The 17,942-nt window shown below is 42.7% G+C and overlaps 2 protein-coding genes across 5 annotated transcripts in view; both read right to left on the reverse strand.

Moving 5' to 3' along the window:
• Positions 1–327: 327 nt before the first annotated feature.
• Positions 328–4,951, reverse strand: LOC110536264 (vesicle-associated membrane protein 8). 2 transcript variants are annotated; one of them, XM_021621954.2, is made up of 4 exons: positions 4,737–4,951; positions 4,536–4,604; positions 1,806–1,961; positions 328–1,438 (listed from the first exon to the last, which is right to left on the reverse strand). In XM_021621954.2, the coding sequence occupies exons 2-4, from the start codon at positions 4,563–4,565 to the stop codon at positions 1,250–1,252; spliced, it is 375 nt and encodes a 124-aa protein (XP_021477629.1). In that variant the 5' UTR covers positions 4,566–4,604; positions 4,737–4,951; the 3' UTR covers positions 328–1,249. The 2 variants fall into 2 exon arrangements, with proteins under 2 accessions (XP_021477629.1, XP_021477631.1); XM_021621956.2 differs by lacking the exon at positions 4,737–4,951 and having other exon boundaries at positions 4,338–4,542.
• Positions 4,952–6,124: 1,173 nt separating this feature from the next.
• Positions 6,125–17,942, reverse strand: part of LOC110536265 (condensin complex subunit 2) — a 28,373-nt gene continuing 16,555 nt past the window's right edge. For 2 of the 3 annotated variants that reach the window (XM_021621957.2, XM_021621959.2), the window contains exons 12-18: positions 12,630–12,749; positions 11,480–11,584; positions 11,130–11,273; positions 9,513–9,623; positions 7,373–7,452; positions 7,019–7,094; positions 6,125–6,685 (exon numbers count right to left, since the gene is read on the reverse strand). In XM_021621957.2, the coding sequence (XP_021477632.2) occupies positions 6,626–6,685; positions 7,019–7,094; positions 7,373–7,452; positions 9,513–9,623; positions 11,130–11,273; positions 11,480–11,584; positions 12,630–12,749 (696 nt within the window). In that variant the 3' untranslated portion in view covers positions 6,125–6,625. The remainder of the gene's footprint in view (positions 6,686–7,018; positions 7,095–7,372; positions 7,453–9,512; positions 9,624–11,129; positions 11,274–11,479; positions 11,585–12,629; positions 12,750–17,942) is intronic. The other variant, XM_036936165.1, reaches the window with a different exon arrangement.

Consider the following 17,942-nt stretch of genomic DNA (forward strand, 5'->3'; position numbering starts at 1 on the left):
ATAGTCCAAGAAAATACTGTTAAGGATTCCACCAAATATATTAAATATTAGTTTAAAAACTCTTGTAACACTGACTGTTGTGGTAATGGCTCAACTATTCTGTTCTGTCAACTCACAAAGAAAGCTCTTCTTCAAGACTTCCTAGTTTCCGCTTAGCTTATTAAGTGATCCTAGTAGTAAGAACACAGTAAAAACAATTAAGAAATTTCCCATGGTGCATTCAACAACTGTACCAACCTCTTTGTGTTAGTTTTACTGTGTCTTCCTCTTGTGACCCTATGATCAGGCAGAAACCATTTGAGATAACAGAATAATTAACAAAATCACTGTGGAAGTAAATGCTATTTATTCTATAATTAATCAGATATAACATGATTGAACTCCATCAATGAATGAAAAACAAAATAATAGAATTCTATAGCAATTGAAACTAGCCCAAATTCCCAATACATCCTACTTGTCTAAAATACAATTATAGCTCTAAACCACATATCTACTGATAGGACTCTGGGGGGGGGTCCATATAATTTTCTTTAATTGGTTTTGTTGATTAAAAACAACATTAATACAGTCATATGAAAAACAAAAAAGAAAAGATGTTCAGTAGGGATGACAAAAATAAAACAATAAATAGCCTCAAATTAACCTCATTGTTACACTATTGGAATGGTTTAGGGCCCCATGTGGGTGCTTTACAAATGTATATACAGGTATGATAACTATATACAAGCATGGGAGTTAACTCCTTGACCTCCCCAAAGCATGGCTGGTATTGTAACATTGGAGTGGACAGTGAGATGAGTTAAAACCCACAAGTCGTTAAAGAATACAGGTGGGCCTACCAAAAGCTACTATGCAAAGCTATGAGATGGCCGACAGTAGTCCTAGGAGCTATGACACTCGTTTGGACCAGCAAGGGGAGTTGTTAGCTGTTCAATTCCACCTCTCTCACAACAGGTTGTCTGGAGTTAGCCAGAGTTTCCAAGGCCTGAGTACATGGACCATGAGAACCCACATTAAGTCATGACATGAGTTCCCGCAGTTTGTGTATGATGGAGTATCAGGTCATGGATAGAGGTCAAAAGGCTCTCATGCTTCTTCAGACTCTCCATTCCCTCTCTCAATTCCCCCTTTCTTTCACTATACCATTGCAGCTAAGTTTTCCCCATCTTTCAAAACAAAAAAACCCACTGACATCCTCTCTAGCAACCAGCTCAGCTAAAACACAACACAGTGAGGAAAAACATGACTAGTTTGGTCTTTTAGTAGGTTTGGGAAGTGGGGGAACAGGGGAGCTGGTTGGGATGACGCCAGTGCTGAGCAGTACGATGATGAGGATTATGACGAGGACAATGACCACGATCACCACCCACAGCTTCATGTTCTTCCACCAGTAGGAGCGAGCCACCTTCTGGGACGTGTGCTTGAAGTCCTCAGCCTGAGGGAGAGATGGGACGCTACTAGGTACACGCTCACAGAAGTTCTACCATTTGCAACGTTTTGCAGTAATCAATGCTTTGTAAACTGCAGATATGTAGTCTACACATTTCAGAGAGTTTGTGGCCTGCAATTTGATTTTTAAAAAAATAATATTTTTTTAAATGTACACCTTGAACAAACCCACATCATGGTTCACTCTTTAGGTCCATTAAATACTTTAGGTATCAATAATTGGATGTACTATGACGTTATAGTAGATGTTAAGTGAGGACAAATGAATGCAGTGAGGAGCACATGATGAGGAGAGAGACAATGTAGAACAGAGATGTATAGAGATGTGGAGCAGTGTTGCAGGACTGACTGACCCCAGCCTGCAGGTCCTCTGACTTGCCCATCAAGTCGTCTAGTCTCTCTCCCCGGGCCAGGATCCGGTCCACGTTCTGGGTCATGATGTCCTTCACTCCCTCCACCTGAGACTGCAGGGTCCTCACCTTGTCCTGCTCCACCACCTCTCCCTGCTCCTGGACATCGACAGACAGCGACAGAGAGGCGAGAGAGGTCAATGACGAAAATACACTTCAGCAGTCATCCAGCACGTGTTTTCATAAACTGAGGATATCTGTGTGAAATATAGACCATCAAGACAATAGTAAAGGACTCAAGTACTCAAATGCTGCTAGTGGGCTGACTGGGGTTATGGTGTAGATTATTCCTACAAAGCTTTATCAACAATCCATTAACAGTAGTAAGAAGAGAACCCTGTGGGGAAGTTTTACACCTGTATCACTTCTCAAATAACCTTTTACGGTCTAGTCAGAAGAATATCCATATCTTTATGTCATAGCTGCCTTTGAATGATCACGTAAGACCTGCACAAAAATAACAGATGCATACAAGATCCAATGAAAATCTATGTCAGGAATATATATTTTAAATAGGCACATTTAACTGATAGTACATGTCTGAAGGTCCCTGTAAGCCAGGAAATGCTATTTTTGACATCCAGAGCCAGTTAGTTTTCTGAGGAACTTCACTACACTCAAAAGTGCAAAAGAATCGATTAGACGTTGCTGACGTGTTAGGCTTTGTATGCGAGACAAAGAGAAAGGAGTGAGTGTGCATGTTGCAATTATTTTTTTCTTTCTCCAAACCCCATGAGCAGGCTCACCGGCCTAAAAAACACAGGCGTCTCCAGGAAACGGTAAGCTTTGCTGCGTCACAACCTGGCTCCCTCCCTCCCCCTCTGTCCTCAGTCTCCTCCCTCGTTCCTTCACAACCTGCTTTCCCCTGACACAGGGCTTTGCCTGTATGAGGCCCACTAAATGGTCGACTGCTATCAAATGACAAGTCACACCAAGAGAGAAACATTACATACTGACAAAGGAAGTTCACTGGCGTTAGAGAGTTTAGTAGACTAAACACAGTATCTTATTCAAATACTTGAGAAACGGGCCTTTTAAAGCTTTGAAAGTCCTTCAACTGGTTAGAGATCCAAACTCACAACACACAGCACTACCTCGGCATGATGGCTGTCCTTGACAGAGATACATCAAACAGATAACCACTTTGCTGACATAAATGAGGAAATCATGTAGATGAATTATGGATCTTTGGTCAGTAAATAAGTGCCAATCTGTTTGTGATATGACAACTCCTTGGCATGCCAAACATGTTGAACAGGGGTTAAGCACTTGATTTGTGTTCCACTTTGCTCTAAAAAGTACTTGTAAATACCAAGTAATTTCCCTCACATTTTGGTCAGTTACAATATGCAAATGAAAATGTATCAGGTTTTAATTTTTGTTCTAAAGTGCATCCTATGGATATTGTGGACGGACTCATGAATCAGACATTTATGTTTAGGTAATCACTGAACCTCAACCCAGAACCAAACTCTTGGGTACACGCTGGCCTGTGTCTAGCTAATGGATTTTGGATAAACTAATGCTGAAGAGCCTATCAAGTGGTCTGTCTACAATCTACCCTCCAAGACCATACAACCCAGGCAACTGACACCAGGCAAGCAATATTAGGCATACCAACCTGCCCACTTCCTTGTGAATGGTCTAAACTCAGCTTTAGCTCAGAAGTAGAAAATAGCCTAGGTTCCATCCTGTGCATATAAGTTTCTTCATTTGGAGAGTATGATGAGTCAACAGGCTGATGAATTACCAAACAAATAAACCATTTACTGTAATAACTGTTTCATGTTAACAGAGATGAAGGGAAAGAACAATCCAGGTACAGGCAAGAAAGGCCAAATGTATGTTTGTGTTAGTTTAGCTGAAGTCCCCCCTGTAGTGGCAATTCAAAACTTGACATCCACTCCTGATGGGAAAGTACAGTACAGTAATCCACACTAAATTTATTACGGGTTTCTCCAAGTATTCCCCCATAGAGCCCATAAAAAGTAAGGTGTAGTATTTGAGTTTGGTATATTTGACTATCCTCCTATATTTTCCAGCTGACGACTCAAGCTAAAATCGTTGAAGTGTTACAATGACTCTTTATATGCTCTGACAGGGGTATACTTTCACCAATTGTTGTCGTTATGGAATAGATAGGCTACAATTAGTGGTGATTATCAAAACAAACACCCAAAGTAACAATTGGTGCACAGGCGCCATGTCAAATACACAAACGTTACAATTTAAATAATTCAAACGCAATCTTCCGCAAAAGCGATACTGTTAGCGACCTCTTGGTCAGATACAATGTGCGCAATGAATTAAGGTAAAACAGAACAATTTCACAAACTAAGTAAGCAAAACAGGCGACTGTTGACCTGTTACATGTATTCTCAAGTGAGAAAGCTAGGCTATTAATGTGTGGACTCGATTGAGCCTGGTTCAACAACACATCAGAAAATAACAGATCGTTCCGTGATCGGCACCTACCAAATCATTATCCATCGTCTTCGATCTTGGTTTATCGTAAACGGAGAGTTTATTTAAAATCCCGATGTATCCAATTTATATAACTGTTCTTTATGGATAATGCGATATTGATGTTCTTGCTGAACAGCCTACGTTGACTCCTACTGCTCATTAACTTTTTTTTTCTTCCTTAAAGTAAAGTCCTTCGCCTTGACCCACCTCTTCGGGTCTTCTGCTTCCACTTTGCATCCTCACGAGGGCGTTGGAGCACGCCGTTCTCTGGTGCACCTGCAGCAGGGAAGATAATGGACCCAAATCAGAATGTCGTTGTGCTGGTTGGCCCACAAACTTTCACATCAGGATTCTTGATCATCGTTGGTATGTGCTGGGTGCTACAGTAAGGAACGGTTTCCTTTTTACCTGTAACTTCTGTGTGCAAGAACTGTATAAAATACAGCAGGTCGATTGACGTCAGCACCTCTATCTGCTGTCTGGACCGATGCCGCGTTCATAACTGGGAACTCCGACTTCACTACGTTCAAAACAACTGGGAACTCAGGAAAAAAACGAGGTCAAATCATGACGTCAGCGATCTTCAGGTCGGAGCTCTGAAATGATGTCCTACATTTTCCGACTTGGAATTCAGAGTTAGATGACCATTAAACTACTTTTTCCAGTCGGAACTCGTCCCCTCGTCTCGTCCCGCCCCCCCCCCCCCCCCCAACACAGAATAATGTCCCAGTGAAAGATGGATCTTGTCTAAAAGGATTGATCTCACATGCTTACAGATACTACATATCTGATGCAGTTCAGTCTCAGACATGCCTTTAGGTCGACAGTATTGTGTGGTTGCTTGTAGGCAGTTTGCTGTAAGCTTTTGTGACGACCCTCCCACTCTGTCTGCTGTATTCTGTCTTTGTTCTTGTTTCCTTATTAGGATGCCGGTGGGCGGAGTTGGGAGGGTCGTCAGCTTCATGGGAAACACCTGGGCCAGGTGTCTCCCAGGATAAATAGACCTCTTCCACATTCATGGAGGAGACTCTCTCCATGCAGACACCTTTGTAGATTGTGTTGTGGTTCTTGGTGGCCTTTTGTTTGTTTGCTTTGGCACCTTTCAACACCCTGCATTATCACATTCATGCACGCAAAACTCACTTACACTACTGATTACACACATCATTGTATATTTTCCTTAGTTGCTTTAGTTAAATAAATATATATTTTGTTACTCCTTATCTCCACGTTGTCTCCCTTTGTTACGGGCTTTGAGCCGGTTCGTGACACTTTTGATGCCAAAATACAGTAGGCCTATATTATATGTAATACAGTGTTAATGCTGGGAGTGGACCTATGGAAAAAAATATCTGCTTTACATTCCAAATGTAGTGTGTCATTCAAGATAGGGAAGGGGGGGGGGGGGGGATTGAGGCGGTGTAACATACGATACATTCTCAGACAAGTCAGGCTGTATCAAGATGCAAACCTCCCTCTACAGCCACCAGATCAATAAGTGAGTGACTCCACCCATCCCAGCAGCTCCTGTTCTACCACTCATGCTGATGCGGTATCAACCAGCCCGCACACACTGTTAATAACCTTGACCAACTGGTTTAGCCTGCGTCTGCATCCCAAATGGCACCCATTCCCTTAGAGCTCTGGTAAAAAGGAGTGCAGTTTGGGACATTCGTGACAAGGCTGCAGGGAGTACACTACAATCCAATGACGCCAGTTGAATGTATAACAAGGTAGAGCATGAATAGCCATTACCTAAAAACTACCTTGTAGTTTGCTTGTACCGGATTCCTGTGTAATGTAGAAAAACAAACTTTTATTTATTTTTGGTATGTACACATTACACAGTCTTGAGGGAGGCAGGAGTGAAGCATTTATATTATTTACCAGTGGAGGCTCCTGAGGGGAGGACGACTCATAATAAATGTCTGGAATGGAATGGTATCAAGCACATGGTTTTCATGTGTTTGATACCATTCCAGACATTATTATGAGCCACTCTCCCCTCAGCAGCCTCCACAGTTATTTACACACAATAGATGTAGAACAAAAAAAAGGACAGGTTCTACTGAATGTACAGGTAAATATGTTAAAAACACTATTCAGGTAATAAACAGATTAGTCATTTTTAAGGGACACTTACTATACATTTCCTAGAAATAACATTTCACCTAAATGTGATGGCAACTTTGACACGAATGGCCGGGAATTCATCATATACCAAGAAAAAGTGAGAATAAGCAGTTTGAGGAGAAAAGGAAACAAGTCTCTGTTTAAATCCCATAGTTTAGCCCTTTTCATTGACCTTGCTTGATGAGGATATCTGACATGTCGTCCACCTTCACGAGCTCCAAATTCTTTTGAAAGAAAACAGACAATAAATGACAAAAAAAAAATTGAGTGGCGTGGTTAACTCTTCATTCACACTCAACTACCAAGTGGAAACAGTCTTGATACTGACGACTATCTGAAAGATTCAAGTTTATATTTAACACAGACAAAATAAATAGTGCAGATTAAAAGGGTTTGTGAACCCTTCCACACACCCACTCAATTAATAAAAGCTCTAAATGTATTGAGTTAATAATGTAGATATGTACTACCACTACATGCCAACATAATAGCCATGTCTAGAACCAACTTATTTTAGTAATGACATGGTGCAATAGGTCAGAGAAGTAGCTACTCACCTTCTCATTGGCCAAGTGCAGCAGGGCGACGAACGCCAGGGGCACAGACAGGTTCTGAGCCATGGTGGGGGGCAGGCTGAAGTGACAGGAGAGGGAGAACAAGACATGGCTTTTATTACATTATTTATCAGCACGTATGTCCCATCCACATCTCTTTTAGCAAATGAATGTTTGGACCATCACCATCCAAAGTCCCTCAGTTGGCAGCAATGTATAAATAAATGACGCATGTCTATCTCGCTACTAGTTTAATGAAAAGAAGAAGCAAAACAACTAGAATTCTCTTCAATGGCAGCTGAGAAAACACTATAGCCATTTAAGAATCGGCCCAGCGGTGATACTAAGGCTTGGTACCTTTGAAGCAGAGTCTTTGTGGTCTGACTGAAGACTTTCTCCCCAGACACCACTGAAGTCTCAGCATTCTCCACCTCCTGCTGAGAACAAACATAACACTGTCAACCACAAGGATGCAGTCCTGGGTTCAAATACTATTTGAAATCTTTTAAAATTTAATTTGTGGTAAATTAAGCTTGGCTGTTGGAATGGAACCAATCGAAAAGTGCAAACCTTGCAGACCTGGGACTCCTGGCAGACCTAAGCAAACGCTCAAAGTATTTGAACGATTTTGAATACTATTTGAACCCAGGGAAGAGTCTCAATGGCGAAAGGTGCAGAAAGATGGAGCAATTCAGATTAAGTTATTGTTTTAGCAATACCCACAGTTAAAGAAAAACTACGGCACACAATATGGTTCAATGTGCCAATAAATTTGCACAATCTACTTTTTCGCTTTTTAAAATGGTCTTGGATCAAGAATCGGGATCAAGTTTACTGTGCTAATGCAGATACAATACAAGAGTAAATGGGGAGCACTGTATAACAGTGAAATTAGGCATTTGTAGTAAGTACAGTGGGGCAAAAAAGTATTTAGTCAGCCACCAATTGTGTAAGTTCTCCCACTTAAAAAGATGAGGCCTGTATATTTTCATTCATATGTACACTTCAACTATGACAGACAAAATGAGAAAAGAAATCCAGAAATCACATTGTAGTATTTTTAATGAATTTATTTGCAAATTATGATGGAAAATAAGTATTTGGTCAATAATAAAAGTTTGTCAATACTTTGTTATATACCCTTTTTTGGCAATGACAGAGGTCAAATGTTTTCTGTATAAGTCTTCACAAGGTTTTCACACACTGTTGCTGGTATTTTGGCCCATTCCTCCATGCAGATCTCCTCGAGAGCAGTGATGTTTTGGGGCTGTTGCTGGGCAACACAGACTTTCAACTCCCTCCAAAGATTTTCTATAGGGTTGAGATCTGGAGACTGGCTAGGTCACACCAGGACCTTGAAATGCTTCTTACGAAGCCACTCCTTTGTTGCCCGGGCGGTGTGTTTGGGATCATTGTCATGCTGAAAGACCCAGCCACGTTTCATCTTCAATGCCCTTGCTGATGGAAGGAGGTTTTCACTCAAAATCTCACGATACATGGCCCCATTCATTCGTTCCTTTACACGGATCAGTCGTCCTGGTCCCTTTGCAGAAAAACAGCCCCAAAGCATGATGTTTCCACCCCCATGCTTCACAGTAGGTATGGTGTTCTTTGGATGCAACTCAGCATTCTTTGTCCTCCAAACACGACGAGTTGAGTTTTTACCAAAAAGTTCTATTTTGGTTTCATCTGACCATATGACATTCTCCCAATATTCTTCTGGATCATCCAAATGTGATTTTCTGGATTTTTTTTCTAATTTTGTCTGTCATAGTTGAAGTGTACCTATTACAGGCCTCTCTCATCTTTTTAAGTGGGAGAACTTGCACAATTGGTGGCTGACTAAATACTTTTTTGCCCCACTGTACATGGGGGTCGCCATCTTTATGCATGTCAGCTATTGGGCAAGTCTGTCCACTCCTCCATGACCTGGAAACTCCATGGTCAAGGAGTGTGTCAAATTGTTAGTAGGCGAACAGAGGAGTGCTTACCTCCTTGATTAACTAGTTCAGCAGAGGATGCACAAGAGTATCCTTTCAGCTTCTATCACGGAAGTGTTTTAAAATCTGCCACACCCCCATTGAATCAGCTGTTTTCTCATATGAGAAAAGCATGCACACATTTAAAAACTATATGCTACTCATCCTTTTATCTATAAAATGTCTTTCACATCCAGCCACATTTGATGTTATCACAACACATTTATTTTGGCATTCCACCCCTGTATACACAATTTGCCCGATGAAACGTGATTGGAGCAGTCTCACTTCATACAAGAACATTTGTTTCTTCTCCTTGACTACCTTTGACCTTTTTCAAGAGCAGGTGAGGAGAGGACAGAAGTGATAGGAGTCGAGCAAAACCTATTGATATTCTACCCAGGTCTGCAAGGAAGAGGCACGGAGGGAAAAAAACAACAACATATTAGCCAACTATAGAAGTCAGTCAATGAGACCTCGGAGGGGAAAGAGAGGCATGAAAACACTTTAAAATTGACCTTGGCTGTTTTTTCCAGACTGCCAGTCAGAAGATTCCACATGATGTTCTTGAGCCTCTTCATGTCCATCTTCTTGGCTGTTTTGGCATAGTTTATCTCAATCTTGTTCACCTGAAATGAAAGGCAAAGCTGGGCTTTAACAACATTTCAAACATGATGCTGCCATTTCAGAGCATTTACAGTGGGGCAAAAAAAGTATTGAGTCAGCCACCATTTGTGCAAGTTCTCCCACTTAAAAAGATGAGAGGCCTGTAATTTTCATCATAGGTACACTTCAACTATGACAGACAAAATGAGAAAAAAAAATCCAGAAAATCACATTTTAGGATTTTTTATGAATTAATTTGCAAATTATGGTGGAAAATAAGTATTTGGTCACCTACAAACAAGCAAGATTTCTGGCTCTCACAGACCTGTAACTACTTCTTTAAGAGGCTCCTCTGTCCTCCACTTGTTACCTGTATTAATGGCACCTGTTTGAACTTGTTATCAGTATAAAAGACACCTGTCCACAACCTCAAACAGTCACACTCCAAACTCACAAGAACGGTGAGCAAAAATCCCAGAACCACACGGGGGGACCTAGTGAATGACCTGCAGAGAGCTGGGACCAAAGTAACAAAGCCTACCATCAGTAACACACTACGCCGCCAGGGACTCAAATCCTGCAGTCCCAGACTTGTCCCCCTGCTTAAGCCAGTACATGTCTAGGCCCGTCTGAAGTTTGCTAGAGAGCATTTGGATGATCCAGAACAAGATTGGGAGAATGTCATATGGTCAGATGAAACCAAAATAGAACTTTTTGGTAAAAACTCAACTCGTCGTGTTTGGAGGACAAAGAATGCTGAGTTGCATCCAAAGAACACCATACCTACTGTGAAGCATGGGGGTGGAAACATCATGCTTTGGGGCTGTTTTTCTGCAAAGGGACCAGGACGACTGATCCGTGTAAAAGAAAGAATGAATGGGGCCATGTATCGTGAGATTTTGAGTGAAAACCTGCTTCCATCAGCAAAGGCATTAAAGATGAAATGTAGCTGGGTCTTTCAGCATGACAATGATCCAAATGAGTTGAAAGTCCGTGTTGCCCAGCAACAGCCCCAAAACATCACTGCTCTCGAGGAGATCTGCATGGAGGAATGGGCCAAAATACCAGCAACAGTGTGTGAAAACCTTGTGGAGACTTACAGAAAACGTTTGACCTCTGTCATTGCCAAAAAAGGGTATATAACAAAGTATTGACATAAACTTTTGTTATTGACCAAATACTTATTTTCCACCATAATTTGCAAATAAATTCATTAAAAATCCTACAATGTGATTTTCTGGATTTTTTTCCCTTCATTTTGTCTGTCATAGTTGAAGTGTACCTATGATGAAAATTACAGGCCTCTCTCATATTTTTAAGTGGGAGAACTTGCACAATTGGTGGCTGACTAAATACTTTTTCCCCCTACTGTATTCCCTGAAGGCGGCACTGGGTCCCAGTGTCGGGGCAGGCCAGGGCAGAAGTTGGCTGTGTCGTTGGCGTTGTTGCAGTCTTTAATCCTTTCTACACAAATTTTAGAGCATGACACTTGCTGAACACTGGCTCCCCATAACCATTCCCCTTCCCACCCGGTGTGGTTCTGGCACCAGATCGTCCTCCCCATAGGTGGACACGTCGTCATGGTCTTGTGAGGAGGCGAGGTTACTGTCTGCGGAAGGCTGGGTGTCATCTGCACCTCTACTGAAACCTTCACCATCATCACTGTCCCCACCCTATAGAGAGAGTCGGATAGATATGTAGAGAGAGGACGAGAAAGAGATTAGCCAAATAATTACAAAACCAGCTACTAACAAAATAGGGCTGAAGCTATAGAATTAATGGCGGTAATGATACACTGGCAAGTTCGATATCTCTGTAGTGGTCTTATTGACACATAATGGAAAGTGTATAAGACTGACACAGGAGTTACAATACAGACCTGCAGGCCAGGGCAGAAGTTGGCTGTGTCGTTGGCGTTGTTGTAGTCGTAGTCTCCGATGCCTTCCAGCTCTCCAGACAACCTCTTCTGGCCCTCTTTACACAACTGACATGGCGCACACACACGTTTACTGACATGGCGCACACACACACACACACGTTTACTGACATGGCGCACACACACACATTTACTGACATGGCGCACACACACACACACATTTACTGACATGGCGCACACACACACACGTTTACTGACATGGAGCACACACACACACACGTTTACTGACATGGAGCACACACACACACACACGTTTACTGACATGGAGCACACACACACACACGTTTACTGACATGGAGCACACACACACACACACGCGTTTACTAACATGGAGCACACACACACACACACGTTTACTGACATGGAGCACACACACACACACACACACACGTTTACTGACATGGAGCACACACGTTTACTGACATGGAGCACACACACACACACACACACACACACACACGTTTACTGACATGGAGCACACACACACACACACACACACGTTTACTGACATGGAGCACACACACACGTTTACTGACATGGAGCACACACACACGTTTACTGACATGGAGCACACACACACACACACACACACACACACACACACGTTTACTGACATGGAGCACACACACACACGTTTACTGACATGGAGCACACACACACACGTTTACTGACATGGAGCACACACACACACACATTTACTGACATGGAGCACACACACACACACATTTACTGACATGGAGCACACACACACACACACATTTACTGACATGGAGCACACACACACACACATTTACTGACATGGAGCACACACACGTTTACTGACATGGAGCACACACACGTTTACTGACATGGAGCACACACACGTCAGTGGCATCACAATCTTCACTTTATCAGTTGCACCAGCATATCAGTTCCATTCAGCTACGGTGATGAAGCCTGACTGTATCTGGTGGCGGCTGCACATTGTTTTAGCACACCACTGTCCCCTGGTATCACCATGGAAACGCAGGACAGGGTCAACTAGTGTGTGTTACATTCATTTCACCCAAAATGTGTTTATTCCATGCTGGTTGTTGTGTACAGAAGGTCTTACTGTGCTGGCAGGTTTGAGGCTGAGTTGGGACAGGGTCTTAAGGGGGAACTGGAAGTCTGCAGCTAGAGTGGTTTTCTTGTTGCTGGTACTGAGGGCGGACTTGATGATAGTGGTAGCAGCCTGGGAGAACACATTAAGCAGAGGTGAGAGAAAGGTTTGAATCAATGTGTGAGTGGTGAGGAAACTCCTATAGCCACTAAAACCACATTTCCTCGGGTGCAGAAATTGCATAACTGTCTTCTACATAGGCAGGGATTGTCAAGACACTTGACCCCTGTATTAGCATCAAAAGTGATTTACAGAAGTGACTAATACAGTAATTGACAACGGCTCAGAAATCGGGCACTTTAACTTTAGAATGTGACTGCCTACTAGTGATTATAAAATCAAATTTAGTCACATGCGCTGAATACAACCTTACAGTGAAATGCTTAAGAGCCCCTAACCAACAATGCAGGAAAACAAATAATTGAGTAATAATAAGAAATAAAAGTAACAAGTAATTAAAGAGCAGCAGTAAATTAACAATAGCGAGACTATACATGGGGGTACCGGTACAGAGTCAATGTGCACCGGTTAGTTGAGGTAATATGTACATGTAGGTAGAGTTATTAAAGTGACTATACATAGATGAGAGTAGCAGCGGTGTAAAGGAGGGGGGGGGGGGGGGGGGGGGGGGGGGCAATGCAAATAGTCTGGGAAGCCATATGATTAGATGTTCATGAGTCTTATGGCTTGGGTTTTTTATTTCACCTTTATTTAACCAGGCTTGTTGAGAACAAGTTCTAATTTACAACTGCGACCTGGCCAAGATTAAGCAAAGCAGTGTGACAAACAACAGAGTTACACATGGAATAAACAAACATACAATCAATAACACAATAGAGAAAAAGTCTACAAACATTGTGTGCAACTGAGGTAAGATAAGGAAGGTTGGCAATAAATAGGCCATAGTGGCGAAATCATTACAATTTCGCAATTAAACACTGGAGTGATAGATGTGCAAAAGATGAATGTGCAAGTAGAGATACTGGGGTGCAAAGGAGTAAAAAATAAATAACAGTATGGGGATAAGGTAGTTGGATGGGCTATTTACAGATTGGCTATGTACAGGTGCAGTGATCTGTAAGCTGCTCTGACAGCTGGTGCTTAAAGTTAGTCAGGGAGAAATGAGTCTCCAGCTTCAGTGATTTTTGCAAATCGTTCCAGTCATTGGCAGCAGAGAACTGGAAGGAAAGGCGGCCAAAGGAGGAATTGGCTTTGGGGGTGACCAGTGAGATATACTTGTTGGAGCGAGTGCTATGGGTGGGTGCTGCAATGGTGACCAGTGAGCTGAGATGAGGCAGGGCTTTACCTAGCAAAGACTTATAGATGACCTGGAGCCAGTGGGTTTGGCAACGAATGTGAAGCGAGGGCCAGCCAACGAGAACATACAGGTCGCAGTGGTGGGTAGTATATGGGGCTTTGGTGACAAAATGGATGGCACTGTGAGACTGCATCAGATTTATTGAGTAGGGTATTGGAGGCTATTTTGTAAATGACATCGCCGAAGTCGAGGATCGGTAGGATGGTCAGTTTTACGAGGGTATGCTTGGCAACATGAGTGAAGGATGCTTTGTTGCGAAATAGGAAGCAGATTCTAGATTTAATTTTGGATTGGAGATGGTTAATGTGAGTCTGGAAGGAGAGTTTACAGTCTAACCAGACACCTAGGTATTTGTAGTTGTCCACATATTCTAAGTCAGAACCGTCCAGAGTAGTGATGCTGGACGGGCGGGCAGGTGTGGGCAGCGATCGGTTGAAGAGCATGCATTTAGTTTTATTTGCATTTAAGAGCAGTTGTAGGCCACGGAAGGAGAGTTGCATGGCATTGAAGCTCCTCTGTAGGTTAGTTAACACAGTGTCCAAAAGAGGGGGCAGAAGTATATAGAATGGTGTTGTCAGCGTAGAGGTGGTTCAGAGAATCACCAGCAGCAAGAGCGACATCATTGATGTATACAGAGAAAAGAGTCTGCCCGGGTAGAAGCTGTTTAGAAGCCTCTTGGAACTAGACTTGGCGCTCCTGTACCGCTTGCTGTGTGATAGCAGAGAGAACAGTCTGACTAGGGTGGCTGGAGTCTGACCATTTTTAAGGCCTTCCTCTGACACTGCCTGGTGTAGAGGTCCTGGATGGCAGGAAGCTTGGCACCAGTGATGTACTGGGCCGTACACACTAAACTCTGTAGTGCCTTACGGTCGGAGGCCGAGCAGTTGCCATACCAGGTAGTGATGCAATCATGGTGCAGCTGTAGAACCTTTTGAGGATCTGAGGACCCATGCCAAATCTTTTCAGTCTCCTGAGGGGGAACAGGTTTTGTCGTGCCCTCTTCACGACTGTCTTGGTGTGCTTGGACCAGGGCTAGGCGATATGATGATATATATTGTGTGACGATAGAAAATCGTCTATTGTTTCATATTATGCTCTCGTTTATTCCGTTGTGTCGCAAATCACACTCTTTATGGCAATATTTGGACATTTGCAACACAAGCAAAACATGGAGGAGAGTGAACGTGATACAGAGCACGGAAACTGTACCTAAAAGAGAGGCTACTTCAGTCGCAAGGGCGTGGTTTGGGTATGTAAAGTCTGACACACACCAGAAAACCACCCTCTGCAAATTATGCCGCAGGCCGGTCCCGACAACAGGCTCAAACACCAATAACCTCTTTTACCACCTACGCAAGAATCATGTGAAACAGTATGGAGAGTTTACGGATGAGACCCAAAAAAGTACAGTTGAGTGCTCAAAACAAACCCCCGACTGACAAGAGGCTTTTGCCCGCGGCACACCATATGGCAAAGAATCACGAAGATGGAAGGAGGTAACAGCTGCCGTCATAACTTACATTTGTAAAGACATGGCCCTAATTTACACTGTCGAGAAACAGGGGTTTCGTGAGTTGGTGTTAACACTCGACTCAAGATACCAAATGCAAATACCTTTTATTTGTTGAGTATAACTAAAAATGTAATAAGAAATAGGCCTTTACACGTGGTCACTTTATATAAACTATTTATTCATTGAATTTACAGAATGTCTATCGTGATATGTATCGATATCAGGATATGAGATTTTGGCCATATCGCCCATCCCTAACTTGGACCATGTAAGTTTGTTGGTGATGTGGACACCAAGGAACTTGAAGCTCTCCACCTGCTCCACTACAGCCCTGTTGATGAGAATGGGGGCGTGCTCGGTCCTCTTCTTCCTATAGTCCACAATCATCTCCTTTGTCTTGATCACGTTGAGGGAGAGGTTTTTGTCCTGGCACCACCCGGCCAGGTCTCTGACCTCCTCCCTATAGGCTGTCTCATCGTTGTCGATCAGGCCTACCACTGTTTTGTCATCGGCAAACTTAATGATAGTATTGGGGTCATGCCTGGCAGTGCAGCCATGAGTGAACAGGCAGTACAGTAGGGGACAGAGCACACACCCCTGAGAGCCCTGTGTTGAGGATCAATGTGTTGGATGTGTTGTTACCTACCCTTACCAAGCTTTGTATGCGGAGTAAAAGGTGGTCCAGAGTTTTTTCCCTCTGGTTGCACATTTAACATGCTGATAGAAATTTGGTAAAACTGATTTAAGTTTCCCTGCATTAAAGTCCCCGGCTACTAAGTGCACCGCCTCTGGGTGAGTGTTTTCCTGTTTGCTTATGGCGGAATACAGCACATTCAGTGATGTCTTAGTGCCAGCATCGGTCTGCGGTGGGATGTAGACAGCTACGAAAAATACAGCTGAAAAGTCTCTAGGTAGATAGAGTATCTCATGATAAGCTGTAGACCACACTACCTCAGGTGAGCAAAACCTTGAGAATTCCTTAGATATTGTGCACCAGCTGTTATTTACGAAAATACTCCGCCACCCCTTGTCTTACCAGACGCCCGCCCCTGTTCTGTCCTGCCGATACAGTGTATAACCAGCCAGCTGTATGTTGATGTCATCATTCAGTTTTGAATGACCCGTTGGGAGTTTAATCTTCCGCATAGTTCATTGATTTTATTTTCCAAAGATTGCACGTTTGCTAGCAGAATGGAAGGAAGTTGGGGTTTAGTCGATCGCCTACAAATTCTCAGAAGGCAGCCCACCCTCAAGCCCCTTCTTCTTTGCCTTCTCTTCACGCAAATGACAGGGATCTGGGCCTGTTTCCAGGGAAACAGTGTGTGTGTGTGTGTGTGTGTGTGTGTGTGTGTGTGTGTATATATATATATATATAGTCGTATATACATATATATATATACATACATATACACACATATATATATACATACACACACACACACACACACACACACACACACACACACACACACACATACATACATACATACATACATACATACATACATACATACATACATACATACATATATATATATATATATACACACACACACACACACACACACACACAGTGCCTTGCGAAAGTATTCGGCCCCCTTGAACTTTGCAACCTTTTGCCACATTTCAGGCTTCAAACATAAAGATATAAAACTGTATTTTCTTTGTGAAGAATCAACAACAAGTGGGACACAATCATGAAGTGGAACGACATTTATTGGATATTTCAAACTTTTTTAACAAATCAAAAACTGAAAAATTGGGCGTGCAAAATTATTCAGCCCCCTTAAGTTAATACTTTGTAGTGCCACCCTTTGCTGCGATTACAGCTGTAAGTAGCTTGGGGTATGTCTCTATTAGTTTTGCACATCGAGAGACTGACATTTTTTCCCATTCCTCCTTGCAAAACAGCTCGAGCTCAGTGAGGTTGGATGGAGAGCATTTGTGAACAGCAGTTTTCAGTTCTTTCCACAGATTCTCGATTGGATTCAGGTCTGGACTTTGACTTGGCCATTCTAACACCTGGATATGTTTATTTTTGAACCATTCCATTGTAGATTTTGCTTTATGTTTTGGATCATTGTCTTGTTGGAAGACAAATCTCCGTCCCAGTCTCAGGTCTTTTGCAGATTCCATCAGGTTTTCTTCCAGAATGGTCCTGTATTTGGCTCCATCCATCTTCCCATCAATTTTTACCATCTTCCCTGTCCCTGCTGAAGAAAAGCAGGCCCAAACCATGATGCTGCCACCACCATGTTTGACAGTGGGGATGGTGTGTTCAGGGTGATGAGCTGTGTTGCTTTTACGCCAAACATAACGTTTTGCATTGTTGCCAAAAAGTTCAATTTTGGTTTCATCTGACCAGAGCACCTTCTTCCACATGTTTGGTGTGTCTCCCAGGTGGCTTGTGGCAAACTTTAAATGACACTTTTTA

Source organism: Oncorhynchus mykiss, chromosome 11 (genome assembly GCF_013265735.2).
Source record: "Oncorhynchus mykiss isolate Arlee chromosome 11, USDA_OmykA_1.1, whole genome shotgun sequence".
NCBI classification, from domain to species: domain Eukaryota; kingdom Metazoa; phylum Chordata; class Actinopteri; order Salmoniformes; family Salmonidae; genus Oncorhynchus; species Oncorhynchus mykiss.